The 27,862-nt window shown below is 45.1% G+C and overlaps 1 protein-coding gene across 1 annotated transcript in view; it reads right to left on the reverse strand.

Annotated features, from left to right (window-relative positions):
• The window catches only part of CRACR2A (calcium release activated channel regulator 2A), a 198,229-nt gene that overhangs the window by 22,240 nt on the left and 148,127 nt on the right, over positions 1-27,862 (reverse strand). Inside the window, exons 8-11 of the mRNA XM_084859988.1 lie at positions 19,275-19,462; positions 16,264-16,335; positions 3,452-3,500; positions 1,530-1,618 (exon numbers count right to left, since the gene is read on the reverse strand). Of these exons, the coding sequence (XP_084716114.1) occupies positions 1,530-1,618; positions 3,452-3,500; positions 16,264-16,335; positions 19,275-19,462 (398 nt within the window). The remainder of the gene's footprint in view (positions 1-1,529; positions 1,619-3,451; positions 3,501-16,263; positions 16,336-19,274; positions 19,463-27,862) is intronic.

Below are 27,862 nucleotides of genomic sequence, written 5' to 3' on the forward strand. Positions count from 1 at the left end.
TACAGCAATGGGTTGCTATGAGAAAAGCCATCTATGGCTGACCTAGTATTCTCTTTAGCACTTTTGCCAGCTTATGTAAGAATGCAACCAATCAAATCTATGTTACGATATTTCATTTAATTTATTACATTTCTACACCACTGAATAGCCAAAGCTCTCTAGCCAGTTACACAAGGATAAAAAAACCTTTTAAAAATACAATATTGTGCATAATATAAAAACAGTTTAGCTATGAAAATATAAAAGATAGCAGACACACAGACATATCCAAACAATATCTCATGATCTTATTAAAAACGTATCATATGTTACTTCCTAAATTCTGGGAGTAGAGGAAGGTCTTAACCTGGCGCTAAAAAGATAACAAGGTTGGCACACGGTGGGCCTCTCTGGGGAGTTCATTCCATAATTGGGGACGGGGGCACCGAGAAGGCCCTCTCCCTTGTTGCCACCTTCCAAGCCACTCTTGGTGGAGGCACCTGGAGGAGGGTCTTAGGCAATGAGTGTAGTGTACGGGTAGGTTCATGCCAGGAAAAGTGTTCTGTCAGGTATTGGGGTCCTGAGCCATGTAAGGCTTTATAGGTCAAAACCAGCAGCTTGAATTAGGTCCATAAATTTCAGGCAGCCAGTGCAAGCAGGCCAATATCAGTGTTGTAGGTTCGGACCTTCTTGTCCCTGTTATTAATCTGGCCACTGCATTTTGCACAAGCTGCAGCTTCTGAACTGTCTTTCTGGGCATGCTTTGATACTATACAACTCATTATTTAAATCACATTTAATCTTTAGTAAATTTAGGGTGCAATACTATGGCTGCTAGTCAGTGGCTAGATGGCCATAGGATAGGTCGGTTCCCTGAGAACCAACCTCCACCCCCTCCCATGCCACCTCGTTGGCAGCACAGAACCGCCCTGCGCTCAGAAGAGAAGCATGGAGAGGCAAAAACCGCCTGGGGGCATGCCGGGGAAGTTGGAAATGCCGGTATAACACATACGAAATTGGCTGTCTAGCCGCAAAAGCCGGGCAGGGGGAGCAAGGAGGAGATCCACTCCTCACCAGTCCTCCCACCCTGCACTGGATAGGTGGTCGCCCCCAGGCTCAGAGGCAACCATCGATACAGATAGGATTGCTCCCTTAAAAGCTTATGCTAGGTCCCTCAATCCACACCATCCAAATTCTTTTAAGCTTCCAATTAATTTCAACACAGGAGAACTGCCAATGGACTCTGACTGCTAGGTCAGCGATGTCTCCTATTTCTTTTAATGGTACCCCACATCTACCACCTTTGAAAGTCACCTTCTCTTGCCTCAGAGCGGGGTTGACTTTGGTTCCAGCAGAAATTTTAACAAAAACATTTACTTCATCTTGAGTCATAGCTGAATAGAATAGCATACAACTGCAGATGGAGATTATTCAAATAGATGGAGGAAATAAATAATTCTATTTCTGGCACAAATTTGAATAGTACCCAGCTATATTGCATCTTACCTGAAGAATGAACAATGTACAGAATGGCAAAATTGAAGCCTTACCTCTTTAATGAGACTTTTCTGTCCACATATTTGCCAATGATTGAGCCTGACCTTTGTTTCCAGGGGGCAGATGGAACGCTCTTATACTTCTGTAAAAATATTAGTTAAAATCCCTGAAACTAGTCATTATAAATAACAAAATGGCAGATTCACCAGTATTTCAAAACAGTATATTCTTGTGCGTGTGCCATTTAAACAGTATGGTGGGAAACATTTTAGTGGCATTTGCACATGAGATCTTTCCACAGATGGTACTCTATATGCAACAACTATCTACATCTGCAAGGAAACTTTCCTTCCTCTTGGTTCAAACTTTAGCTGAGGAGTGGGCAGAAAGTAGATCTCCTGATGTTTTGGACATCAGCTCTCAGCATTCTTGACCATTGGCCATACTGGCAAGGGCTTTTGTGGGTTGAATTTCAAAATAACTGGAGATCTACCTTCTGCTCACCCTTGCTTTAGCTAATAGACATGGGGTGAGCAGTGCTTTTGCCCCCAAGGGTTGCATGGGTTGCTGAGTGATGAATCAGGGGCTAAACTTGCTGTTTAGCATACATCCCCTACCACTAGTAGCCGAGGTGTAGTGCTTCCCCCTGGAAGCACTACATCACAGCTGCTGGCAATAGGGGCCAAGTGTGCACCTCTGCCAGCCTTGCAAGGGCAGCATTAGATCCAACACAAAGTTTTAACAATGTGAATAGCCCACATGGAGGGACCAGAGCCAAATAAGGAGCCTGTGCATGGGAAGAGGGAGTTAACTCTTTCACCTCACTGCAGTCCCAACAAGCCCCTCCCTGCTGCTATTAGTCACAAGAGAAAAGCTCCTTTTGGAGCAAAAGTGTCAGGTCTGGGACATGAGCAGCAGGTGTCCTCAACTAGAACACCAGGGCCAGGGGTGATGGGGGTGGGCAGGGAACCAAGGCTCCTCAGGCAAGGGTCAAACACTGGCAAGGTATGGCAGGGCCAGAGGTAAGAGCAGAGTCCAGAGCAGGATACGGTCCATTACCAGAAAGGGGCCACAGGGCCAGAGGCAAGGGCATCAACAGGGACAGGCAAGGGTTTACTATCAGCAAGGCATAGCAAGATCAGGAACAAGAGGCAAAAACACAATGCTGCCACCATGAAGACTCATGCGGCTGGGACAAAGCTTGGAAGGAACAGGAAGCTCTTTATAGGGCTTCCTGAGGCTCCAGCTGGTCTGCATTAGAGGACTTGAGAACACCGGCAGGCCCAGTGCTGAATCCTGCAAGTACTGCAGTGTGGCCCAGGCTGCCTTCTGTAGCTAGCCACCAGGTGGAGCTGCAGAGCTTCTCAGATCGAGCAGATCCTGTCAGGATGGGAACTTTCCTTCAGGGCCTAATAGCACCTCCCCACACTCCACAGTCCCTACCCTAATTAGTCCATCCCCTGTGATTTCAAAACTGTACATGAGAATTGTTTACATGCAATTAATGTCACCTCTAGTTTGGCCTTAAGGGGGGAGGTGACTGGTTTGCAGTCATAGGCACAATAAAATTAAATCATCTATAATATCTGAGAAAACCCTTGCCTCCAACCCCCAATAGTTGAAATGGAAAGACTCTAGTTACCTTACTGTAGCACTACAGGAAACCCAGAAAAAGCCCGGGTGTTGTAGTTGAGGACACCTGCTGCTCATGTCCCAGACCTGACACTTTTGCTCCAAAAGGAGCTTTTCTCTTGCAACTAATAGCAGGGAGGGGCTTGTAATATGTTTTCGTTTTTTGCCTAAATTGTTGTTTCCTCCAGGTTGACAGTGTATACTAGCCTCCTTAATGTCCCAAATCTGGCATGTGCACAGGTGTGAATCTTCCAGAAGGTGTGTTGCCACAGTACAGTTAAGCTTTTTCCAAGTGCGCCCAGAAAAACCCTCCATTACAAAGCACCCTGAACCACAAGCTTACCTGGTGTAAACACATGTCATGTTCATCTCTCAGATATTTGTTTCTTTCTCTGAAATAGGGAGATACAAAAAGAGCAATGTAGAAGTTACAGCATGTCTTCCAACTGTCCCCATTTACCAATGGACAATCCCATAGGTGGGGTGTGTGTGTTTGCGTTTGTGTGTGCGTGTGTGTATTTTCCCTGGTAAATCACTGTCCACGGCTTATCCCTATTTTTGCTTTTGAGGGATAATTTGCCATTTAAAAATGTTGTTCGTGTATACTCATGTGCAATAGAATTCTATAGGTTTCATCCCTGGGCCTCTAGAGCTAAATCTCTAGGTAGGGAAGATGCATTTTTACTCTACTACATGTGTAAGTATGTAAATAGAGAAGACGCAGACTTCCCCACTCAAGTTTGGAATATGTCTCAGAAAACAGAACTATTTTTCAAAAAACCCTTGGAGAATAGCTTGGTTTATTCTGAGCTTTGGGGGCTCTGTAGGGATGCAAAAATGTTGCTATCGGGGGTATAGCAGGATCCCATCTCTCCTCTGCCCCCTGCTTGCTGAGCTTCCAAACCCCTCTGCCCTCCCTCCCAGTGACTACCTTGGAAGCAGTGGTATGGAGGGAAGAAGGAAGATCTCCACCCTGAAAACTGGCACACCGTTATCATGGCATTTCACGCATGAAGAAATGCAGGCTACCTGGTGCTACCGGTACTTGTCAGTAGCTTCAGGTAAACTACATCCTGTAGTGCCTCGCATGCAGCCATAGGTGTGTGTGATTTGTCACAGGGGAGGGGAGGGGAGGGGGGGAGAGACCTCCCTCCCTTCTTCCATTACTGGATCAGTAAACAAGGTAAATGGAAGTGGGAGAGAGGAAGAAAAGGTATGGAGGCAGACTTGTGAGAGACACACTTTATTAGAAGAAATGTGATGTGTAGGAAGCAAGACAACCTGTCTGAACATCCTGTCTTAATAGTCACTGTGACTGACACAGAGGCCTGTGGAGTACCCATCTATTAGTTCCTCAGGCAGGAAGAGCATGCCAAACCTGCCCTGGTCCATAAATTCCATACTAAACTATGCACACACAGATTCTGACTGAAATAGAAATAGGATCAAATCCTTTATTGATCTCCAAAGGTTGTTAAATCTCACTTACATGGTTCCTTGTGGGATGAGGGAATGGACCAGGGGCTAGGGCACGGAAGATAGTTTACCCCTCCCTTCAGATAAATATGCCAGAAGATGTTCAAGGATCAGAAGACGAAGGTACATGATGTCTGGGCCCTATGAACTTTTTATTTGCCCCAGGCTACCCTCAAGGCAATCCCATCCCCAGCTCCTGTGTTGGGTCAAGGACTTTCACTGTAGCATGACATCTAACTGGCTAAAAGAAGCAGGGTTCTGACCAAGCAACAGAGCATTGATAGGTCTGTTCAACTGTGGCTGGAGCTTCCTTTATGGCAGCAGCTGCCTCCTCCTTCCTACTTCTCATCCTGTTCTCTTCCCACATTCCTGCTGGCTTCTCAACAAAGCATTCCTAGCCTCTCTCACTTTTTACATCTCCTGGTCCACTTCTAAATCCCTTACTGTCCACCAGTCCAACTTCAATCCTTCATCATTCTTCCCTTCCACTTTTCTGCCAGACCTCTTTTGCCTCCTCTCTGCTCCTTTCTTCCTAGCCACTTTTCCCTGAGTTGCTCTTTATTCCATTGCCTCTCTCTCAGCTGCTACACCTCTGCTTAAATCTCTAGCATTGTCCCTAGGCTCTGCCTCCTTCCAGTCTTGCTCTTCGGACGTCCCCTTAAGCTGGCTTCTGGGTGGGATGGCAGGATTTCCATCTATGCTGGCCATGCTGCCTGCAGCCTCTGGGACCTGCTGCTGACCTTTGGTGGCATTGGTCCTCATGGATTCTTCCCAGACCCCTCAGATGACATGCTCCCATAGTTTTGTTGTTGTTGTTGCTGTTAACAGTTTAATGAATATTTTATTGTATACATAAACAACCATCATATTCCCTCTCTCTTGACCCTCACTTGTTTATCTCCCCCTCCCCTTCACATGCCCAAATGACTGAAAAATAAAAACAATGATAATGAAATAACTAAGGGAGCAAACCTTATAGCCCCTAGACAGAATCTGAGGGGGGTGGGCATAGGATAGTTCAGATTCCTGGATGCAAGGTTGGAGACAGCACTCTGGCCTTGGAGCCAGGAATCCAAGCTCCCTGCCCTCTCCCCGTCCCCGCCGGCGCAGAGAGAGCTGCACCTGCTGTCTCTCCAAGGTCGCAAGGGTGACCTTGGAAAGGAGGGAAAGGGGGCGTGCCAGTGGGCGGGGAGGGGAGGGCTTAGGCCGAATGTCCAGGCCTCCCCAGCCACCTTCCCTCCTGCTCCGCTAGATGGGCGAAAAACCCCATCTAGCTAAAATGCAGAGTGGGAGGAGCATGGAGGCAAAGATTGCCTCCATTGCTACTCCCGCTTTACACTGGATGGCTATACGCCTCCGAGTTTGGAGGCTCACAGCCATCCCAATAGGATTGCCCCTAAATAAGTTCTTAAAAGAAGAAAAAAGATGAATATGTATCATATATATACATCATAAAAAACACTCCTGAATTAAAGCTCCAGTTCACAGAACTACTCCCTGCTGCTACTCCAGGTGGCATCCAGTCTAGGTCCAACTTCTTAAAATCCACCCCAAATGCTCCCCCTCCCCTAAATTTCATTGCCTCATATATGATGATTAGCATTTCTTCAACCCACCCCTCAGTAAGACTTCTGGGGCCTGATAAACACTGAGCAATGAAAATGCTTTCAGTAGCCATGTCTTCTAGCTCTCCATGTGGATCCAGTCAGCCAAGTATGGTGTGGATTCCCTGAACTGTACATTGGTAATTGAGCATCATATGAACTCTTGTAGATCTTGTGGAACTCTTGACCCCACCACAGAGGTTTTCCTCTGACCATTCACGTGCACGATGGGAAATAAACACTTTGCCAAAGAACACATCCATGCTAGGTTAAAAGCAGTTTTTATTGTTCTTAACCTCAGTAAGAACAACTCTGGTGCAGACTTCAGTCCCAAAGGCTGAACTATTAGGCAGGCCCACATCAGGTGAATTAGATGTGTGAGGCCTCCTTCACCAAGTGACTCACTGTGAACTATTTGCTTCTTTCTTTGAAGATAAAGTTGCTCGGAATCACCTTGATTAGACTCCAGTATTGGAACAGGCCAGAGCGATGTAACCATAGCAACCATAGCATAGAAGTCAAAGCTTCTTTTCAGCTTGCGGATCTTGAGGATGTGGACAGGGGATTTGGTGTGGTGAGGGCCGTCACCTCTGTGCTTGACCCTTGTCCTTCTTGGCTGATTAAAACAGCCAAGGTAGGACTGATGTCATGGCTAAGGTAAGTGAATAACACCTCTTTGTGGGAGGGGGCTGTTCCCTCTTGCTTAAAAGAAACAGTAATAAGACCTTTATTAAAGAAAACCTCCCTCAACCCAGGAGATCTGTCTAACTATAGGCCAGTCTCAAATATACTATTCTTGCTAAGGTGATCAAGAAGGTGGTAGCACTGCAACTCCAGATGCATTTCCTGGTGTTGTGGAGCTTGAGTGAACATGGTCTTAAACCAGCTACACTCGGCTACACTCGGCTTTTGCTTCTTTTAGAAATAAGAACTCAAGTATAACATGGTCACTTTCCCCCAGAGTTCTCTTAACTGCTACTTTATCCACTAAATTATCCACTGCTACTTTATCCATCAAAAAGCCAAGTGTAGCTAAACGCACACCCTGGATTTTAGGAAAGCTGATTTTAATAAACTCAGAACAATAAGGTCCCATAGCAAGCGACTCTAATGAGAAAAGGAGTCCAAGATGGGCGGGAGTTTTTAAAAAAGGAAATTCTCAAGGCACAATTACAAACAATTCCCACAAGAAAAAAAGGCGGAAGACAACAGACAAAGCCAATGTGGCTTCACAAAAAGCTTAGAGATGACCTGAAAACAAAAAGGGACACATACAAGAAATGGAAGAAAGGCCAAGCGACAAAGGAAGAGTACAGGCAAGTAGCACAGAATTGCAGGGATGGTGTCGGGAAGGCTAAAGCTGAGAACGAGCTGAGGTTAGTGAGGGATGTTAAAAGCACAAAAAGGCTTTCTTCAGCTACGTGCATAGTAAAAGACAGAGGAAAGAAATGGTGGTTCAGCTCTTAAATAAGGATGGCAAAATGATAACAGATGACAAGGAAAAGGCAGAAGTGCTCAATTCCTACTTCAGGTCAGTCTTCTCCCAAAAGAGGGTCTATGACCCCCCTGGCAAAATGTATGCCCCAGCCATGGGCTTCCAAGATTTAGGGGTACTGACCTGATAAGTCAGGTCCAGGTTTGCTTACAAGGAGATTTTTTTTTTAGTACTTTCAGCACACAGGCGTACCCAATGGTTGGATCAGACAAAGCTCTGAACTAAGAGCTGTGCTGCAAGATGACTTTTAGATCATACATGACAGGTACAAGCACTGTACAAGTAATATGACAGGTACAAGCACTGAGTTTATCTATGACTTTCCCAGCATACCCTAGCAGTGCTTGGTAACATATTTGGCAGAAGCAACACTATCACAATTTTCTCAGCATGGACACCTGAAAAGATAAACAGTTGCAGAGTTTGCTAGCATGGAATGTGCTGAGGAGGCTCTACACCGGCCTCATCTTATGAGCTGAGAGGCCTAACTGGATTCCTGGGTACCTAACCCAGACTATCCCTTCCCGGGGCTCTAACCCCAAATATGGAAAGGGAATGAATGAACTCATCAGGCAATCAGGGGATAACTTCCTAAAAAGCCTAAACAACTCACATCTATAGAGAGTCTAACTTTGAATCTTTTGTTAATAAGTTTAAGCTACATGATCAAGGCCTATTAAAATCAAGGTAAAAACTTACACACGCAAGGAGCTTTCGCATTGGCAACTCTACACTGCATGAGTTCTGGCAGAGGGAAGTCCAAAGATCATAGATCAAACCCAGCTTGCCGTATACTGAGCTGACTACAAACACAAACACACAATCTACAGCAACGAGAGTTTCAAGTCTATGAAAAGCCTCACAGTACTTTTCATGGCAAGTCCTTAACAATCTAAAGTTCCAGTTCATGTGCAGAGTGCCTCTAAAAGCCCAGACAATGATGGAGCCAAACCGAGAAGGTTTCGAGCAATGAAGACGAGATGTTCCTAGCAAAGGCTCTTCGCCTTTGCATCAGCTTAAAAGGGGAGGCGTGACTGTCGGACACCCCCTCCAGATCCCTTCACAGACAAGGGCCTTTAGCTTTTCAGCAGGCTTCTGTCTAAAGAGGGCAGCACTGCTCAGCCTTCCAGCAGTGACGCTTCAACCTGGGCAACCCTTCTGCAAATCCCACTCCACCTCTGTCAGGGTCTCACGAACAGCTTCCAGCCTCCCTGCCCACTAAGGCCAGACCAGCAGGCAGACAGGGAGTTGGGTGACTGCCCCTGGCTCTGCTCTGAGAACACTGACAGAGATAAGCTCACACAGACTCTGACATTCTAGAAACCCTTCTAGGCTACTTCTAATCAAATCCTGGCTATAACCTACAAGGCCCACTGCAGCACTGAAGCTGGGCCCTGACATTATTCCTGCTCCCATAATGCTTCCTCACCCTAATTTTTTTCTCCCTTCCCCTCACACTTTCCTGGCTTGGTTGCTCGGAAATCACTAAGGGGAAGCAACTGTCTAACTAGGGAGCTTACAAAGACATTGCCAGTGCTTCTGAGCTTTTAATGGGTCTACTTGGAAATCTAAATCTATGCTATTTCAACCACATTAGAAACAACAAAACCATCTATTTTGCAAGGAGAAAAGGAGAGATCCACATTGGCTGTCATTCTTAAAGCTGTTCATGTGGCTTTACACACCATAGAAGTAGTTGCCAAAATCTCTGGTTATTGAATCAGAATTGGCTATGATCCCCTCCCCTTTGCAAAAGCAAACTTAGAGTTACAGGGCAGTTTTGAATTGCAGGGCTCTTAACAGCAAGGGAACAACAATTGTACTTTTAAACACTTCTCAAACGAGGACTAAGGAAACTGAAGCTTGAGTGAGGGGGAAAATTTCTTGGGACTATCCATCACTAGATAGGCTAGCCAGGGATTCAAAACATGACCCCCGCCCCCTTCTCCTTTATCTGGGACACAAACTTTTGGGTAGAACCAGCTCTTCAACAGGCAAAAATGAAAGTCTGTGCTAAGCAGAGTGCCAAAACCCAGGACGCCACAGAGAGATGGGGGTCGCCTTGTACTTGCATTCTTTACACAGTCATCAATCTTCTTTGGGAGGCGGGGGGGAGGCAGTGATTTGCAGGCTTGAAAGTACAGCTTCACAATTTGTTTGTTTTTAATTGTAAATCCTGGGTTTGAAACAAGACACGATGAAGTAAAGGGCAATCGAATCTTTGCTTCATCAGGGGCGATGAATGGCTCAGGTCAGTCTTTTTCTGCTGGGGTCTCAAAAAGGAAAACAGTCTTAGTAGTTGATCCAGGCAAAAGGGAGTCATCTGCAGTTGTAACATAATTTACAGCATCAGCCAGTCAGCTACCCAGGTCTTGATGTATTTGAAGTCAGCTACTACAATATATTCTTTCTCTAAATCAGTTTGGGGTCCCAGCTTACAGGATTTGTTGCAGCTTGCAGGAGTGTGGTGGTAGCGTTTTTGGTTTGGCTAGGAACATGCTGTCAGGCTTCCCGATCCCCCCAGCACACACACTCAGGCAATCTGACACTGGATACCCAAATCAGTGAGATTTCTTTATTGCAGGGAATCCCACCGCAAAAGCTTAATGGTTACACTCTTCAGAAATCACATAGCTGATGGTCAGTAGCTATAGGCTCTATGTAATTCCAGAACAGTCCAAAGCTAAATACTACTACCGTGACTGAGATCCTCATTCTCCGTTTCATTTTGCCCTGGGACCGTCCTCTGGTGCACTTTCCGCTCTAAGACGGGTCTAGCTTGTGGCGTGGGTGCTGATTCTTCACCTTCACCCTGTTCCTTGTCCTCATCCCCCGGGTCTTCATCTTCAGTTTCCACTTCCTAGGGATTTGATCCCAATCGGGCGAGGTGCTGATGTTGCGCATTTTTGCACGCTTTGGGCACTTCTTCCGGGTTCAGCGTATAAGCCGAATTGCTAATTCTTCAGCCTTATGCTCCCATGCTTCATTGGAGGCAAGACTGTCCTGCAACATTTCTGTGGTCAACATCTTCAGATCTTGCTCCTTCCCTAGCTCGTCTTTGAGCTTCTCTGCTTTTTCTTTCCATTCTGACTCCTTTTGCCTAACAGTTCTCAATGCTGTCAGCAAAAGCCATGCCAGAGTTCCTGCACTCTGCTTCTCCTTAGCTGACCACTTTTACAGCTGCAAAGACTCTAATGCAGTTACCAGAGCCACTGGAGTGCAGTCCTTCTCTACCTCTGGCCATGCAACCGGTCCACTCAGGACTGCCAATTGCTTTGTGACCGGACCCCACATCTCTTCCTGTGGCCAGCCTGGGAGTCGGTTTTGCACACCGAGATCCACATCCTCCTTCCCTTTGAACCTGAACTCCCTTGGCACCCTGCTCGCTGTGCCAATTGTATGCCCTGGCTGTGGGCTTCCAAGATTTAAGGGTACCGAGAAAGTGGTAAGTCAGGTGCAGATTTGCTTACAAGGAGATTTTTATTGAGTACTTACAGTGCACAGGCATACCCAGTGGTTGGATCAGACATAGCTCTGAACAAAGAGCTGTGCTGCAAGATGACTTTTATATCATACATGTTGTTCATGCATAGCAGTGAGATAACATGACAGGTGCAAGCATTAATCATGTGTGTTAGAGCTTATCTACCACTTTCCCAGCATTGCTTAGTACTGCTTAATAACATATTTGGCAAAAGCAAGACTACCATAATTTTCTCAGCATAGACACCTGTTGTTGTTGTTCAGTCGTTCAGTCGTGTCCGACTCTTCGTGACCCCATGGACCATAGCATGCCAGGCCTTCCTGTCCTGCGCTCTCTCCCGGAGCGTGCTCAAGTTCATATTCATTGCATCCGTGATGCTATCTAGCCATCTCATCCTCTGCCGTCCCCTTCTCCTTTTGCCTTCAGTCTTTCCCAGCATCAGGGTCTTTTCCAGGGAGTTTTCTCTTCGCATTAGGTGGCCAAAATATTGGAGCTTCAGCTTCATTATCTGTCCTTCCAATGAGCACTCAGGGTTGATTTCCTTTAGGATGGACTGATTTGACCTCCTTGCAGTCCAGGGCACTCGTAAGAGTCTTCTCCAGCACCACAGTTCGAAAGCATCAATTCTTCGGCGCTCAGCCTTCCTTATAGTCCAGCTCTCACAGCCATACATTACTACTGGGAAAACCATAGCTTTGATTAGACGGACCTTTGTCGGCAAGGTGATGTCTCTGCTTGTTACTATGCTGTCTAGGTTGGCCATAGCTTTCCTCCCAAGGACAAAGTGTCTTTTAATTTCATGGCTACAGTCACCGTCTGCGGTGATCTTGGAGCCCAAGAAAGTAAAATCTGTCACTGCTTCCATTTCTTCCCCTTCTATATGCCAGGAAGTGATGGGGCCAGATGCCATGATCTTAGTTTTTTTAATGTTGAGTTTCAAACCAGCTTTTGCACTCTCCTCTTTCACCCTCAACAAGAGGCTCTTTAGATCCTCTTCGCTTTCTGCCATTATAGACACCTGTAGCTTAAGATAAACATAGCTTCACTCTCTGAAGCATCCAAGGCTCTGATAAGATAAATGGTGCCAGAGCTCATTAGCTCTGGAATGTGCTGAGGGGGCACTACACTCGCCTTTGACTCATCTTACCAGCTGAAAGGCCCAACTGCAAGGGATCGCAGCTAATAATGAATGAAAGCAGAGAGCATTATGGATATCTAAGCGAGTCTAAAACTACTGTTAGCTTGCTTACAGGCCCGGAGCCCTACACAAAGGCAAAGTATAGGCTGAAGGAGCAGGACTGCAGCTTGAGATTGCTAGGCATATGGTCAAGGAACACCTAATGACTCTGAATGAGTTCAAATCTCCAGGGCCAGATGAACTGCATCCTAGAGTAATAAATGAACTGGCAGAAGAGCTCTCAGAACCACTGTCTATTATCTTTGAGAAATCATGGAGGACGGGGGAAGTGCCAGATGACTGGAGGAGGGCTAATGTGGTCCCTATCTTCAAAAAGGGCAAAAAGGAGGAAACTGGGCACTACAGATGTATTGTCTGACATCAATCCCTGGGAAAATTCTGGAGCAAATTATAAAGCAATCAATCTGTAACCACCTTGAAAACAATGCAGTGATGACTCGAAGCCAACATGGATTTGTCAAGAACAAATCTTGCCAGACGAATCTGATCTCATTTTTGGATCAGGTAACCTCCCTTGTGGACTGTGGGAATGCTGTGGACACAATATAACTCGACTTCAGCAAAGCTTTCAATGAAGTGCCCCATGATCTTCTGACGAGCAAACTAGCTAAACGTGGACTAGATAGAAAAACTATCAGGTGGATCCACCGTTGGCTACAGAATTGGACTCAAAGAGTGCTGATCAATGGGAACTTCTCAAACTGGGGAGAGGGAACGAGTGGGGTACCTCAGGGCTCAGTCCTGGGCCCAGTGCTCTTCAACATTTGTATTAATGACTTGGAGGAGGAGATGCAGGGAATGCTGATCAAATTTGCAGATGACACAAAATTGGGCGGGATAGCTAATACCCTGGAAGACAGAAACAGAATTCAAAATGATCTTGATAGGCTGGAGTGCTGGGCAGAAAACAACAGAATGACATTTAATAGGGATAAATGCCAAGTTCTGCACCTAGGAAAAAGAAACCAAATGCATAGTTACAAGATGGGGGATACGTGGCTCAACAACACTACAAGTGAGAAGGATCCTGGAATTGTTGTAGATCACAAGCTGAATATGAGCCAACAATGTGAGGTGGTTGCAAAAAAGGCAAATGCTATTTTGGGCTGCATTAATAGAAGTATTGCTTCCAAATCCTGTGAAGTACTAGTTCCCCTCTACTCAGCACTGGTTATGCCTCATGTGGAGTACTGTGTCCAGTTCTGGGCACCACACTTTAAGTAGGATGCAGACAAACTGGAGAGGCTTCAGAGGAGGGCAACAAAGATGATCAGGGGACTGGAAACAAAGCCCTATGAGGACAGACTGAAAGAACTGGGCATGTTTAGCCTTGAGAAGAGAAGACTGAGGTGAGATAGGATAGCGCTCTTCAAGTACTTGAAAGGTTGTCACAGTCAGGAAGGCCAGGATCTCTTCTCGATCATCCCAGAGTGCAGGACACAGAAGAGTGGGCTCAAGTTACAGGAAGCCAGATTCCGGCTGAACATCTGATGGTCAAACTGCATGTCACTTTAAAGATGCAGCTAGGTTTTTGCCTTCTTTTTTACGCATGGGGCCTCACTGAATTAGGACCCTAAGGTGGAGGGTATGGGGTTTAAACCCTTTTCCCTATGCCTGCAATTTATATTGCAACTGGATGCCTTTTTGGAAATGTAAATTGGAGGCATGGGGGCCTGATCCAGATTAGGCCCACAGTGCAAGAGGGGGATGGTTAAGCTCTCCCTAACCCCCATGCTATGGTCTCCATCTAGCCATGTATATAGTCTTACCTTATGAGATTACATTCCATAACTAAAGGGAAAAGGCCTTCCACACAGAAGCCCTCTGTAATTCTTCTGAAAATTCTTCTGAAAAACCTGGAGTACTGGCAACATTCTAGCTTCAGAATGAAACTGAGCATAACTTTGCTAGCAGTTGCTACCATAGGCTTTCATGAAGCAGAGAATCCTTAATCACTTTTGAACTGCTGTTCAGATCTTCACCAGGCTAATGAAAGGCACACCTCCTCAGCAAGCCTGAATAATGTACATCAGTAGTTTTCACCAAAATGTTAAAGAAATATATGATATGCCTGAGAGATACCTGAGAAAGCACCTTCTCCTTTACCAATCTGCCTGGTCACAGAGGTCATCGGAGGGCATGCTCCTGGTGGTTCCACATGGACCTATGGCCTGACTGGAGTCTACCAGGAGACGAGTCTTCGGTGTGGTGGCTCCCTTTCTATGGAACTCCATGCCTCTGGAGGTCAGGCAGGTGCCAACATGTGTTGTTTCCAGCACCTCCTGAAAACAACTTTATCCCAGGAAGCCTTTCTTGAATAACCAGCCACGTTTTTTTTTATTTTACTCTGGTCTTTAAAAGAATTATTTTAATATGGTGTTTTATTCTTTTTATCTTTTTTATTATTTTATCTCTTATTGTTCACCACTCCAGTTATAAAAAATAAATATTTATAGTTGTAAATAAATAAATAAATAAATAAATAAAATATGCTACCCACAGCATGCAGTAAAAAGTATAAAGGTGTTTTCAGCACTTTTTAACTTGCTCTACCTGTGGTACTTTTTATCAGAGTGGTTTGAGATTTTGCACAATTGTAGACATCATCGGGTAAATCATGGATGCCAAGTTTCAATGCATTAGCTCAACAGGTGTCATTTCTATAAGCAGTAGTATCTTGAGGCTTATAATGACAGAATTTTTTTTTTGCGGCTCACCTTAACTAAAGAGGCACTCCCATGCCTTGTTAATAACAAATGCGTAAACTAATTAATTAAACTGTTAATAAATGAAATGAATGGAGTAACTTTTTCCACATCCCTATTTGTCACATTTCCAAAAATAGCACATTTGACCTAAATGGGGATAGGTTAGGATGTTTACCCCCATCCAAGCTGACTGGCTCATGATTATCTTGTAAGCAACAGGTGATGGCCACTGGAAGAGGCTGAGCTATGGCTATCTAAAATTATGCCCAATTCTTCCTCCATCAAGCTTTCTAGCCCAAAAAGTATCACCTGCTGCTTGGGCTGTATTCCCAACCTGGGACATGGCCAAACTCTGCAGCAGTCCAGGGAAAGCACTCCCTCCCTGATACTAGCTGCAGTAAGAACTCCTTTGTTTGAAGCCGCTGGACTACAAGGCAGGTTATATGTTCCCTGCTTGTCTTGCTGTAGCTTCACTTGGAATGGGATGAGATGGAGTGGGGGAGAGGTCCAAAGTGCATTCCAAGCTACTGGCTAATAGGCCCAAAGGAGGCAGAAAGGATGGGGGGATGCTGTGAGAAAAGTCTGGAAAAGGCCATAGCTTTGCTGGGGAAAGATGTCAGGAGCTAACCCACCCACAACTCATTCTCCTGTTGAAGGCAGGATTAGAATTGGGAGGAAATCCCCCGCTCCACCAGAGGAAACAAGAAGCCTGCCTACAGAGTCAGGGGTGGGTTTCAAACAATTATATTTGGAAGGGAATAGGGATCTTACATGTACACAAGACTGTCTTTAATATAATTTGTGACATGTTGGAACATACAATATAGCATGCATATCACTCACCATTTAATGCATTGCTAATTTCTAGTATCTATGATGTACTCACCTTTCATGCCTATATTATGCCATAGAGCATAATCCAGATCATGAACATATGTGAAATCCTGTTTTGATACTGTATATTACACCAGGTTGACTAGGAGCAAGTTTCCGAACTTGCAGCCTCCTTCCCTTGGGGCAACACAAAGTTGTTTCCATGACATTCTGGAAGTTTAAGTAGCATCTGTGATGTTAATCAGCCACCCAAATCTCCTGTGCTCTTAAATTATTCCACGCCTTCTCCCTTATGCATGGAACTCCCACTCAGAACGGCATGGCACCCTTCCTCAAATCCAACCGTGCATTCTTACCTTAAAAGATCCAGTTGTTTAAGAAGCCCTGATTTCTCCCTCTGTAATGTTTCTGTAACTCTGTAAACCTCACTGGAGGAGAAATATAAAAAGTATCACACAAGGCCCCGAACCCAACATGTTCTATTGCTTAGAGAAAATGTCACAGGGATCAGTACTTTGTGCTTCCTGCTGTGGCCTGTGTAATAATACAGAGACTAGCAAAATCCATTATTACCGTGCTTTGGAATTGGAATACATATTTACTTGTCTGTAGTGCTCCAAACAAATTTGAGAGGAACATTATTTCCAACAAAGTTCTTATACAGACCCGCCCCCCCCAAGAAAGGTAAAAAAAAAATACTTTCCACATATGCATAGAATAGTTTTTAACTTGAGTCTATTTTTAGTCAAGTCCTGGACACAAATTGCTGCTTACATGGACCAAACAAACACCTCCCAGGAGAATTTTTAACACAATGCAAGGAAGATTTTTAGGGCTTGACTGGTGGACAAACTCAATGTCATTCTCAAGTCTAGGAAAAAATAAGATTTGCTTTTTTAAACTTGGGGTGTGCATGTGCAAATTTGCACTTGTGCTAATGTGCACTAATGCTAATGCACACTTGCACAAGTGGAACTAAATTGTCATACCCCCCCGCCGATTCCATCAATGAGCAGATGGCAGAACAAAAGATGCCTGACAATCCACGAAATACAGAAGGAATGGATTTAACAAAATCTGTACATCCCTACTCATGTCCAAGAGGGTCTCAGACTTTTGATTTAATAATATTTGATCTTTTGATTATGCAGATACCTCTTACTGAAGGCTGCAAAAACCTCAGAGCTGGCATTGGAAGAAATTTTATTATGCTTTGAACCTTGAAATACCTTCAGGCTTTCTAGTGTGACCTTTAGCCTGCATACAAGTTTTGCAAGAGGTCTTCTCTCATTGGAGGCCACCAGAAATCTCTGGATAATTGGTGTAATGTCTTGTATAATCCCAAATGACATGCTGCAGGGACATCATTGCACTGTCATAATACCTGAAAATGAGCTGAGTCAGCTGGCAGGTAGATGCAGAAATGTTGGTAAATGAGACCCTCAGCCAGGAAACTACTAGCAGGTGAGGGTGAAACTTCTTGAAGGTCCTGCCTTGTTATTTTGCTAAATTAGGATAACATAAATATTTCTTTCCTTGGAGTTCATATGGTGTCTGACAAATGGTCCTTGAAACACTCCAATCAGTTATCTCAAAAAAATTATTTCCAAGTTTTCATGTACCAATTTAAGGTAAAAGTAAATTGTATCATTATGATTACTATCTGCTTTAGGCTCTTGTGAGAGTTATCTTTGCCTTCCTATCTTATTTCTTTAGAAATGGCCGTGGTGTTTGAGAGAAATACGGTCTGGCTGCATAGTGATGACTCATAAACAAAAGTCTCATTCTTCTGATGAAGTACAGAAACGGCATTAAATTCCAGAATCGCCATCAGATAACTTATCACTGCCTACCATTGTTATCATTTGTTTAATAGTAATGCTTATGACCTGACTTCATTCTTGTACATTTACTCTTGTATGAGTATATGTACCATTTTCAACATGAAGAAACATTTTTGAATTGCAGTTACTTGCGAAGTAGATGCAAATTATATTCACCATCATTATTATTAATTGTCAGATTTACTCCTTTCTGTATGGTAGATCTTACACTATTTGCATTCCCAAGGATTGCTGATCGCCTATTAACATTTGAGACTCTATGTTTGCAGTATTGCTATGTCTATGTTCTTTCTATCCTTGCTACTGAGTTTTTTGCAATTAACTGTATTGTTACCACACCTGGTTGTACTTTTCAGATACAATTGGTCCAATGTCTGTTTCGGACCCTGTGCTTCCACGTGTTACAGCAAGCTTTGTTTGGTGTACATGTACCTACAGTTTTAACATATAAAGTATTCCTATCTTGAGTTTTCTCTGCTTTTTGCCATATTGTGGGTCCGTTGATGCATTTGATGTTTTCATGTGTTAACCACAAATCCTCATGGAGGGAGCAATCCTATGGCCATTAGACCCTGTCTAGAGGGCCATAGGATATGCTCTTTTCCAGGAACCAACCTTGGAGCCTATGCTCTGAGGTCAGTTCCCGGAAAACTGACCTCCCCCCTCATCCATGCTGCCTCGGAGACAGCACAGAGAAGCCCCATCCTCCACACTCAGAAGAGGAGCGCGGAGCGGCTGAAAAGGGGCGGGGCTGGAGTGTTCCAGGGCGGGGAGAGCGGAGCTGCGTGTACGACATGTCCTATGTGTCGTACACGCAGCCTCCTCTCCCAGTCGGCCCCCTGCAGCTAGACAGCCAAAAACGGCTGTCTAGCGGAAAATAGCAGGGCAGGAGAGGTGCGGAGGGAACCGATCCCCCCTGTGCCTCTCCTATCTTGCTTTGGATAGACAGTCGCCTCCGAGTTCAGAGGCGGCCACCTATCTTGATAGTATTGTCACTATTGTGCCCTTAATGTATCAGTACACACTTCTGGGGGGTGGCACAAAATAGCAAAAAATTGGCACAACACTCTGGCACACGTCTAGAGGGGATACCAGAATCAGGGGTTTGTAGTTCACAGAGCCCAACAGGGCGAATGTTGCCCATAGTGAGCATTCATTTATTTCCTCCTGCTGCTGTGCTCTTTGGTGAACAGATTTTGTAGGTTTGTCAATCACTAAAAAAGCTGCAAGGATTGCAAACAAGAACAATTAATGCATGTACACACCACAAGAAACAATGTTCCTAAAAGCCATCTTTTAGAAAAAATTGCTGTATATTCTCCAGTCAAAGGCTGAAGAATTTGCCAAATACATTTCTCCACAGAAACTTTCTGTCTCTCAAATTGGAGGGTTGGGTTGTTGTTTTTTTTGCAAAGCAGTAGTCTCTCAAATCATGGCGGCTTTGAAAATGGCCAGTTACATGGCAGTAGAGAGTCAACCTCATCACCAGTTCAACTGAATTCCTAGTTCTAGAGATCACTCACATTTCCTTTTCTTCCTGCAGCTTTTTGGCCTCATCCTGAAGTATCTGCAACTGCTGTTGTGCAACATTTAACTCCTGGAATATTCTCTCCAGTTCATTCTGCAACTCTTGATTTGTGAGCTTCAGTTTCATATTTTCCACTTTGGTGTCATGCTTGTCATTGTGCAAATCTTTACACTGTCCTTCCAACTGTATGAAAAAACTATAATTAAAAATTCAATTGATTTGACTTGCTATATTTATATATCCAGAAATACTGATGCCATTTATGGTGTACACCCTGAACAGCACGGAAGGCCAGGCTGACTAAGTCTTCACGGCCTTCCAGGGTGAATGAGTGGGAGGGGCAGTGAAGAGGAGGAGGAGCCACCCTCGCTTTTGCCTGCTCACTTGCTTGCCTCCTAGTGCTCAGGGTGAGTGGTTGGCAGTGAGGAGGAGGAGGAGCTGGAGGGCAGCCCAGCAGAGGAGGAGTCACCAAGGGCGCCTTCCTGGAGCTAGTCTTGACACTTTATCAGCGGAGGCTGGTGGTTCCTATTCCACTGGGGCAGTGGATCCACTCTGGGCTTCAGTCAGTACCAGTCAGAACTCTGAAGGAGCTATCCAAAATGCTGAACCCTATCCCAAAATGGGGCTCAGCACCTTGCATAGCTCCTTTAGAGTTCTGACTAAAACCCAGAGCGAGTTCACTGGCCCACTTAAATAGGAGCCACCAGCCTCCTGCACTTATCTCTTATCAGTACAGTTCTTGGGTCCATTGCCAACATTTTCCTTTACCTCAGGCTAAGCTAAAGTTACTTACCGAGTTCCATATCCATTTCATGAATGTCAAAAATCGCCTTCAATTTTTTGGAATTTTTTCAGCACCCGAAATGAACATATTTATGTTTCATTTCTGTTCAATGGCCTTTTCCTTTTCTTTGACTTCAGAGCTTTCAGCCTTATTTGTGCCCACACCCAGAATAAAGAGGCAAGACTATAGCATTGGGGGTTAGTTGGGGCCACAACTTTATCTAAGTTTTAACTTACAACTGTGAATCCCTGCCTTAAGGCAGGGCAAGCTTTACCCAGCCCTGAGTTTTTGGTAGTGTGCTTCCTACCTCGTCCCCATGTGGCCACACCACTTCAGGTGTTAAGAAGCACACTGGATCAGACCAAGGGTCCATCTAGTCCAGCATTCTGTTCACACAGTGGCCAACTGGCTGCCTGTGGGAAACCCACAAGTAGGACATGAGTGGAATAGCATCCTTGCTGTAGTGTTCCCCAGCAACTGGTATACACAGGCATACTGCATCACTCATGTGACGCAAAAACCTTGTGATCCACCATGAATAGTGGAATATATATATGTATCTATATTAAACAGACTGGCCATATTACAAATATATGGCATTATGCCATGCCCCCGCTGGAGATATCCTCCTCAGAGGAGGAGCTAGAGCTCCCAGGCGCAAAGAGCAACCCAGAACAGCCCATGTCAGAAGACCAAGAGGAGCCTGGGCCCTTGGCAGAGAAGGTCGCAGTTCCATCCCGACAAGCGGCAGAGGACTCCGCCACTGAGGCAGAGGCTGAGTGACCCCTGGCCCCAACAGCGGTGTTGCCTCAAGAGGCAGGCCAGTATGGCTCCTTTGAAAAGGAACGCTCAATTAGAAATGAGGACTCCTCAAGCAGAAAGGCCTCCTTGTGAGCAAGGCCCTCCTCATGAGTAGGACTTTTGCCAGAGGGATTGCAATTCTGTAATGAATTACAGAATTACTTCTTACTCTGAGTTACTTCTTACTTCTAAATAAGAATTACTTTTATTTAAAAATAAAATTTTACTTTATTAAAAGTAAGAATTACTTTTAATTAGTAAGAATTACTTCTTACTCTGAGAATAACAGAGAATTACTCTGTTGCAATTCTGTAATGAATTGCAACAGAGCTCTGAGGCTCAGGAAGCTCTGTCTATGTAAGCCTTCAGTTTCAGCCTAGCCAGTCCTGGAACAATAATTTTACCAGCTCCAGTGCTTGTATCCCTGACCTTGCCTTGTGATTGAACCTACATGCTACTGACTCTTGGAACTCCTGCTTGACTCTGCTTTTTAGACTGTGTATTGTATTGTATCTGACTTGTTATCTGTGTTTTGACCTTGGCTGCATCTCAGACGTCTCTTCTGGAAACCATCTACTCGCCTGGTAATCCTGTGCTTGACTACTTGTCTGCTTAACTGACTTGCTATTGCATTCATCCCTGTATCTGCCTAGCATAGAGACTTAACTAGCCAAAGCAGGACACATTCACTCGAACAGTTTAAGGAAGAGAAAATGTACAAACACCCCCTCCCCGCAATTCAGAATGGGCTTGCTCTTTGCAAACAATTCTTGAAAAAGCTTGGATTTCCCCCCAAAATCTCAGAAATCACAAAAAAGGTGTCCATTTCAAATGCTTTTCTGCCAGCCCTCCACTCTCCCAAGGATTCCCCACACTGGATTTCTCTCTGCTCCTCTTTTATGAACCCCTTTTACATTTTCTGAGGGGAGAGCTGCTCCCCTGGTCTTTATTAGATTTGAAAGCCTTACCAATGGGAAATTTCCAGCTCAAGGCTCTTTAGAAATTGTAGTCTCCCAGAGCTGCTTTGATCTTACTATGAACTCAGAAGAGATATTTTCACTGGAAATTGACTTGTTGGTAAAGCTTTCAGGCCTAATGAAGGCCTGAAGAATAGCCCTTCTTGCCCCACTCTTGCTGCTGCTGTTGGAAGGTCAGTTTTAAACAAGGAGGCCAGGGAAATCTGAACGGCCAGAGCTTATTTATGAGCCTGAAATTCAAAGGCAGTTTGGTTCAGATAATAAAAAGCTTCTTACTTCTCTATGGAGGGTCAGGGTTTCTTTATCCTCCAAATTTCAAAACTCAGTAACGTTACTAGTCGTCCTGGAGAAAACTGCACCTGCTGAATAGTGCTTCGGTGTGGAGGGGCAGCAGATCTCTCGCTTTTGGAATGTGGCCCCCCATACGTTTTGCCTTCGTTTTATGTTCCCCAGTCAGGAACCAGCACCAGGAAGCGCCCTCCTGTTGACCCTGGAACTCCCTCCCCGCATATCCTGAACAGGCCCAGGCCTGCCACTAAAGGCAGAACGCACTTTTGGAAGGCTGACATTTTTCTAGAAGGGCTCCATGGCTTTTGTAGCAGAAATTCAACAGATACAGCTTTACTAGAAGGGAGAGTCAGTGATGGGGAAATGTTAACCTGTGGAACTTATGCCTGTCTTTTAGCTTTAGGTTTTGCAGATTGCAACCTGGGATCCATCTACATGGGAGGTTTTCTCCAATACTGCTGTGGCTTGAAGTCGCTAGGGAAACATGAGGTTGTGGCCACTCTGCAGCTACCCTGGAGTTTACCTGTGGAGAAGCTGCATTTTAGAGTACTTTTACTCCATTGTTATTCTTTAATTCAGGTCCCCTGAACTTCAGCTGAATCATAGAACGGTAGGGTTGGAAGGGACCTACAAGACCATCAAGTCCAACCCGCTGTTTCCCGCCTCCCAGCTGAGCAGAGCAGAGCAGAGCAGAGCAAGCTGCTCTAGCTGGTCCAGGGACTACAGAAGCAAGCAAGCTCCCAGAGAGCGAGCGACCAGAGCGAGCAAACAGGGAGAGCAAACAGGAGTTGGCCAGGGGAGTTGCAGTGGTAGAAGAGATAGAGGAGACAAAGGAGATAGAGGCAAACAGGTAAGTGGGCTGCAGGAAGCCCAGGGGGCTGTCATTTTTCCTTCAGAGTGGCTGTAAGCTCACCAGGCAGTAGAAGAGACAAAGGATACAAAGGAGACAGAGGCAAAGATGTAAGTGGGCTGTAGGAAGCCCAGGGGACTGTCGTTTATCCTTCTGAGTGGCTGCAAGCTCACCAGGCGGTAGAAGAGACAAAGGAGACAGAGGCAAAGAGGTAAGTGGGCTGCAGGAAGCCCAGGGGACTGTCGTTTATCCTTCTGAGTGGCTGTGAGCTCACCAGGTGCTCCTGTGAGCTCCAACTGAATTGGGGGTGTGTGGCCTGAGTACTCTCAGCAGCTGTGTGAGCAGGAAGCTTCAGTCTGTTTCCTGCCTCCCAGCAGAGCAGAGCAGAGCAAGCTGCTCCAGCTGGTCTAGGGACTACAGAAGCAAGCAAGCTCCCAGAGTGACCAGAGTGAGCAAACAGGGAGCAAACAGGAGTTGGGCAGGGGAGTTGGGCAGGGGAGGTCAAGGGGGAGACCCCAAACTTTTTTTAAAATTATTTTTCTTGTAACACACACTTCCATACCAGTGGGACTCTGCTTTTAACCTCCAGTGAGTAGAGGACCAGGCACAGGCTACTCTAGAACAATCAGAAAGCTAGAAACAAAAAGGGAAAAAAGGCTACGGAAGGACAAGACTCCTCAGTGGTAGTGACCTGCAAGGTGTGCGCAATGTTTGTTTACTTGCCTGAGAACAACATGGCCTACACCCGCAACAAGTGCTGGTTGATCACGCTGCTGGAAGAAAAAGTAAGAAGAGTGGAGCGGCGACTGTCAACCCTCCAGGGAATAAGAGAACATGAAGAGTTCTTGGACAGAATGGTGGAACTACAGCAGCAAAGTGCAGACCACGAGCTTGAAGAGCAACAGCAAGCTGAGGCAGAAGTGGGAAATGCTGAGGTGAGGAAAAATGCAGTACAGGATACTCCTTGGAAAAGGGTGACAGTTAGGAGAAGAACTAGATGCCACTCTGCACCAGTGGAAGCAGTGAAGCTATGGAACCGATTCCAGGTATTTGAGGATGAGTCTGGAGGACAGCCTGCAGAGGAAGAATTACAGGGGAACCTGCATGAGAATGAGCAAGACGCTGAAGGTCAGTCAAGCAGAGACGATGACACCCAGCCCTACAACAGCAAGAAGAGAAGAGCAGTAGTAGTGAGAGACTCCTTGATGCGTGGGATCGAAACCCAAGCATGTCGCAAAGACCTGTGGACTCGCCGGGTATGTTGTCTCCTGGGAGGACAGATTAGAGACGTGACTGAAAGGTTGCCTACACTCATAAAGCCACTGACAGGTATCCCTTTCTTCTCATCCATGTGCGAACAAATGATACCACCAAGCAGAGCTACGAAGAAATCACATCAGACTTTGAAGCTTTGGGAAGGAAACTCAAGAACTTTGGGGCCCAGATAGTTTTCTCATCCATCCTTCCAGTAGTTAGAAGAGGGATAGAAAGGGAAATAAAAACACTCTGTGTGAATTACTGGCTAGGAAGGTGGTGCCGGTGCGAGAGATTTGGATTCTGGGACCACGGGCTATACTTCCTGGAAGATGGGCTGTTGGCAAGAGATGGGTTGCACCTCACAAAGGCTGGGAAGAATGTGTTTGGCCACAGCATGAAGAACTTCATCAGGAGGGCTTTAAACTGAATCCTACGGGGAAGGGAGATGTAAAGTTGGGGGTAACAATGGATGAAGGCTCATGCACTGCACCGGAGAGAACAGCTCTAATAGCGCCCAATAATAGTCTTCACAAACATGTAGGAAGAAAGCCAGACTATGAAGCACATGGTCTTCGATGTCTATATACTAATACCCAGAGAATGGGAACAAACAGAAAGAATGTGAGGTATTAATACAGGAGGGAAATTATGACTTGATAGGTGTAACTGAGACTTGGTGAGATGACTCTCATAACTGGAATACAGCAATTGAAGGATATAGCTTGTTCAAAAAGAACAGGAGGAACAGAAAGGGAGGTGAGGTTGCACTATATGTGAAAAATACGTATCTCTGCACAGAAATACAGGAGGATGAGCTTGGTAGCCCCATCAAGAGCATCTGGATCAAAATAAATGGAGCAAAGAATAAAAGGAACCTGGTGGTCGGAGTCTACTACCGGCCACCCAATCAAGGAGAAGACGAGGATGAAACTGTTGAAAAGCAAATAGCCACTGTTTCAAGGAAGCATGATGTAGTAGTAATGTGGGACTTCAATTTCCCCAATATTTGTTGGGAGACAAATTCTGCAAAACATGGCCCCTCCAAGAAATTCTTGACTTGTGTGGTGGATAACTTCTTCCTACAGAAAGTAGAGGAAGGAACTAGAGGATTGGCTATCCTTGATTTTATCCTAACCAACAGAAATGACTTAGTGGATAAAGTAGTAGTTACAGGAACTCTGGGGGAAAGCAACCATGTAATACTTGAGTTCTTGGTTCTAAGGGAAGCAAAAGCCGAGTGTAGTCAAATGCGTACCCTGGATTTTAGGAGTTTTTTTTAAAAAAATTGGGAGTTCTTAAAAAAGGAAATTCTAAAGGCACAATTGCAAACAATTCCCACAAGAAGAAAAGGTGGAAGAGAACAGAAGAAGCCAATGTGGCTTCACAAAAAGCTTAGAAAACAAAAAAGGACATATATAGGAAGTGGAAGGAAGGCCAAGCAACAAAGGAAGGGTATGGGCAGGTAGCATACAATTGCAGGGATGGCGTGAGGAAGGCTAAAGCTGAGAACGAGCTGAGGTTAGCGAGGGATGCTAAAAGCAACAAAAAGGCTTTCTTCAGCTACGTGCATAGTAAAAGACAGAAGAAAGAAATGGTGGTTCAGCTATTAAATAAGGATAGCAAAATGATAACAGATGACAAAGAAAAGGCAGAGGTGCTCAGTTCCTACTTTGGCTCAGTCTTCTCCCAAAAGAGGGTCTGTGACCCCACTGGCAAAGGTGAAGTACAGGCTGAAGGGGCAGGATTGCAGCTTGAGATCGACAGGCATATGGTCAAGGAACACCTAATGACTTTGAATGAGTTCAAATCTCCAGGGCCAGATGAACTGCATCCTGGAGTAATAAAGGAACTGGCAGAAGAACTCTCAGAACCACTGTCTATTCTCTTTGAGAAATCATGGAGAAGTGCCCGATGGCTGGAGGAGGGCTAATGTGGTCCCTATCTTCAAAAAGGGTAAAAAGGAGGAACCTGGGAACTACATTGATAAACACTCTTTGAGTCCGATTCTGTAGCCAACTGTGGATCCACCAGATCGTTGTTTCATCTAGCCCACTTTGAACTAGTTTGCTCATCAGGAGATCATGGGACACTTTGTCGAAAGCTTTGCTGAAGTTGAGGTATATTATGTCCACAGCATTCCCACAGTCCACAAGGGAGGTGACTTGATCCAAAAATGAGATCAGATTCATCTGGCAGGATTTGTCCTTGACAAATCTTCTGCAAAACCTTTCTTCTGCAAAACATGGCCCCTCCAGGAAATTCCTGACTTGTGTGGCGGATAACTTCCTCCTACAGAAAGTAGAGGAAAGAACTAGAGGATCGGCTATCCTTGACTTGATCCTAACCAACAGAGATGACTTAGTGGATAAAGTAGCAGTTACAGGAACTCTGGGGGAAAGCGACCATGTTGTATTTGAGTTCTTGGTTCTAAGGGAAGCAAAAGCCGAGTGTAGTCAAACACATACCCTGGATTTTAGGAAAGCCAGTTTTAATAAACTCAGAACAATGATCAGTAAGGCAAGCAACGCTAACGAGAAAAGGAGTCCAAGATGGGTGGGAGTTCTCAAGGCACAATCACAAACAATTCCAACAAGAAAAAAAGGTGGAAGACAACAGAAGAAGCCAATGTGGCTTCACAAAAAGCTTAGGGATGACCTGAAAACAAAAAAGGACACATATAGGAAGTGGAAAGAAGGCCAAGTAACAAAGGAAGAGTACAGGCAGGTAGCACAGAATTGCAGGGATGGTGTCAGGAAGGCTAAAGCTGAGAACAAACTGAGGTTAGCGAGGGATGCTAAAAGCAGAGAATCATAGAATAGTAAGGTTGGAAGGGGCCTACAAGGCCATCAAGCCCTGCAGTACCCCACTCGTTACCTCTCCCCAGTTTGAGAAGGTCCCCTTGATAAGCACTCTTTGAGTCCGATTCTGTAGCCAACTGTGGATCCACCAGATCGTTGTTTCATCTAGCCCACTTTGAGCTAGTTTGTTCATCAGGATATCATGGGGCACTTTGTCGAAAGCTTTGCTGAAGTCCAGGTATATGATGTCTACAGAGAGCTTCGGCTATTGGGCGGTATAGAAATAAATAAATAAATAAATAAATAAATAAATAAATAAATAAATAAAAAATACAGCATTCCCACGGTCTACAAGGGAGGTTACTTGATCAAAAAATGAGATCAGATTCGTCTGGCAGGACTTGTTTTTGACAAATCCATGTTGGCTTCGAGTAATTTGAAGTCTTTCTTCAGCTACATGCATAGTAAAAGACAGAGGAAAGAAATGGTGGTTCAGCTATTAAATAAGGATGGCAAAATGATAACAGATGACAAAGAAAAGGCAGAGGTGCTCAATTCCTACTTTGGCTCAGTCTTCTCCCAAAAGAGGGTCTATGACCCCCCTGCAAAGGCGAAGTACAGGCTGAAGGGGCAGGATTGCACCTTGAGATCGATAGGCATATGGTCAAGGAACACTTAATTACTTTGAATGAGTTCAAATCTCTAGGGCCAGATGAACTGCATCCTAGAGTAATAAAGGAACTAGCTGAAGGACTCTCAGAACCTCTGTCTATTCTCTTTGAGAAATCATGGAGGACGGGTGAAGTGCCCGATGACTGGAGGAGGGCT

This window comes from Heloderma suspectum, chromosome 5 (genome assembly GCF_057233095.1).
Source record: "Heloderma suspectum isolate Gila_16-S chromosome 5, 16-S_ref, whole genome shotgun sequence".
Taxonomy (NCBI): domain Eukaryota; kingdom Metazoa; phylum Chordata; class Lepidosauria; order Squamata; family Helodermatidae; genus Heloderma; species Heloderma suspectum.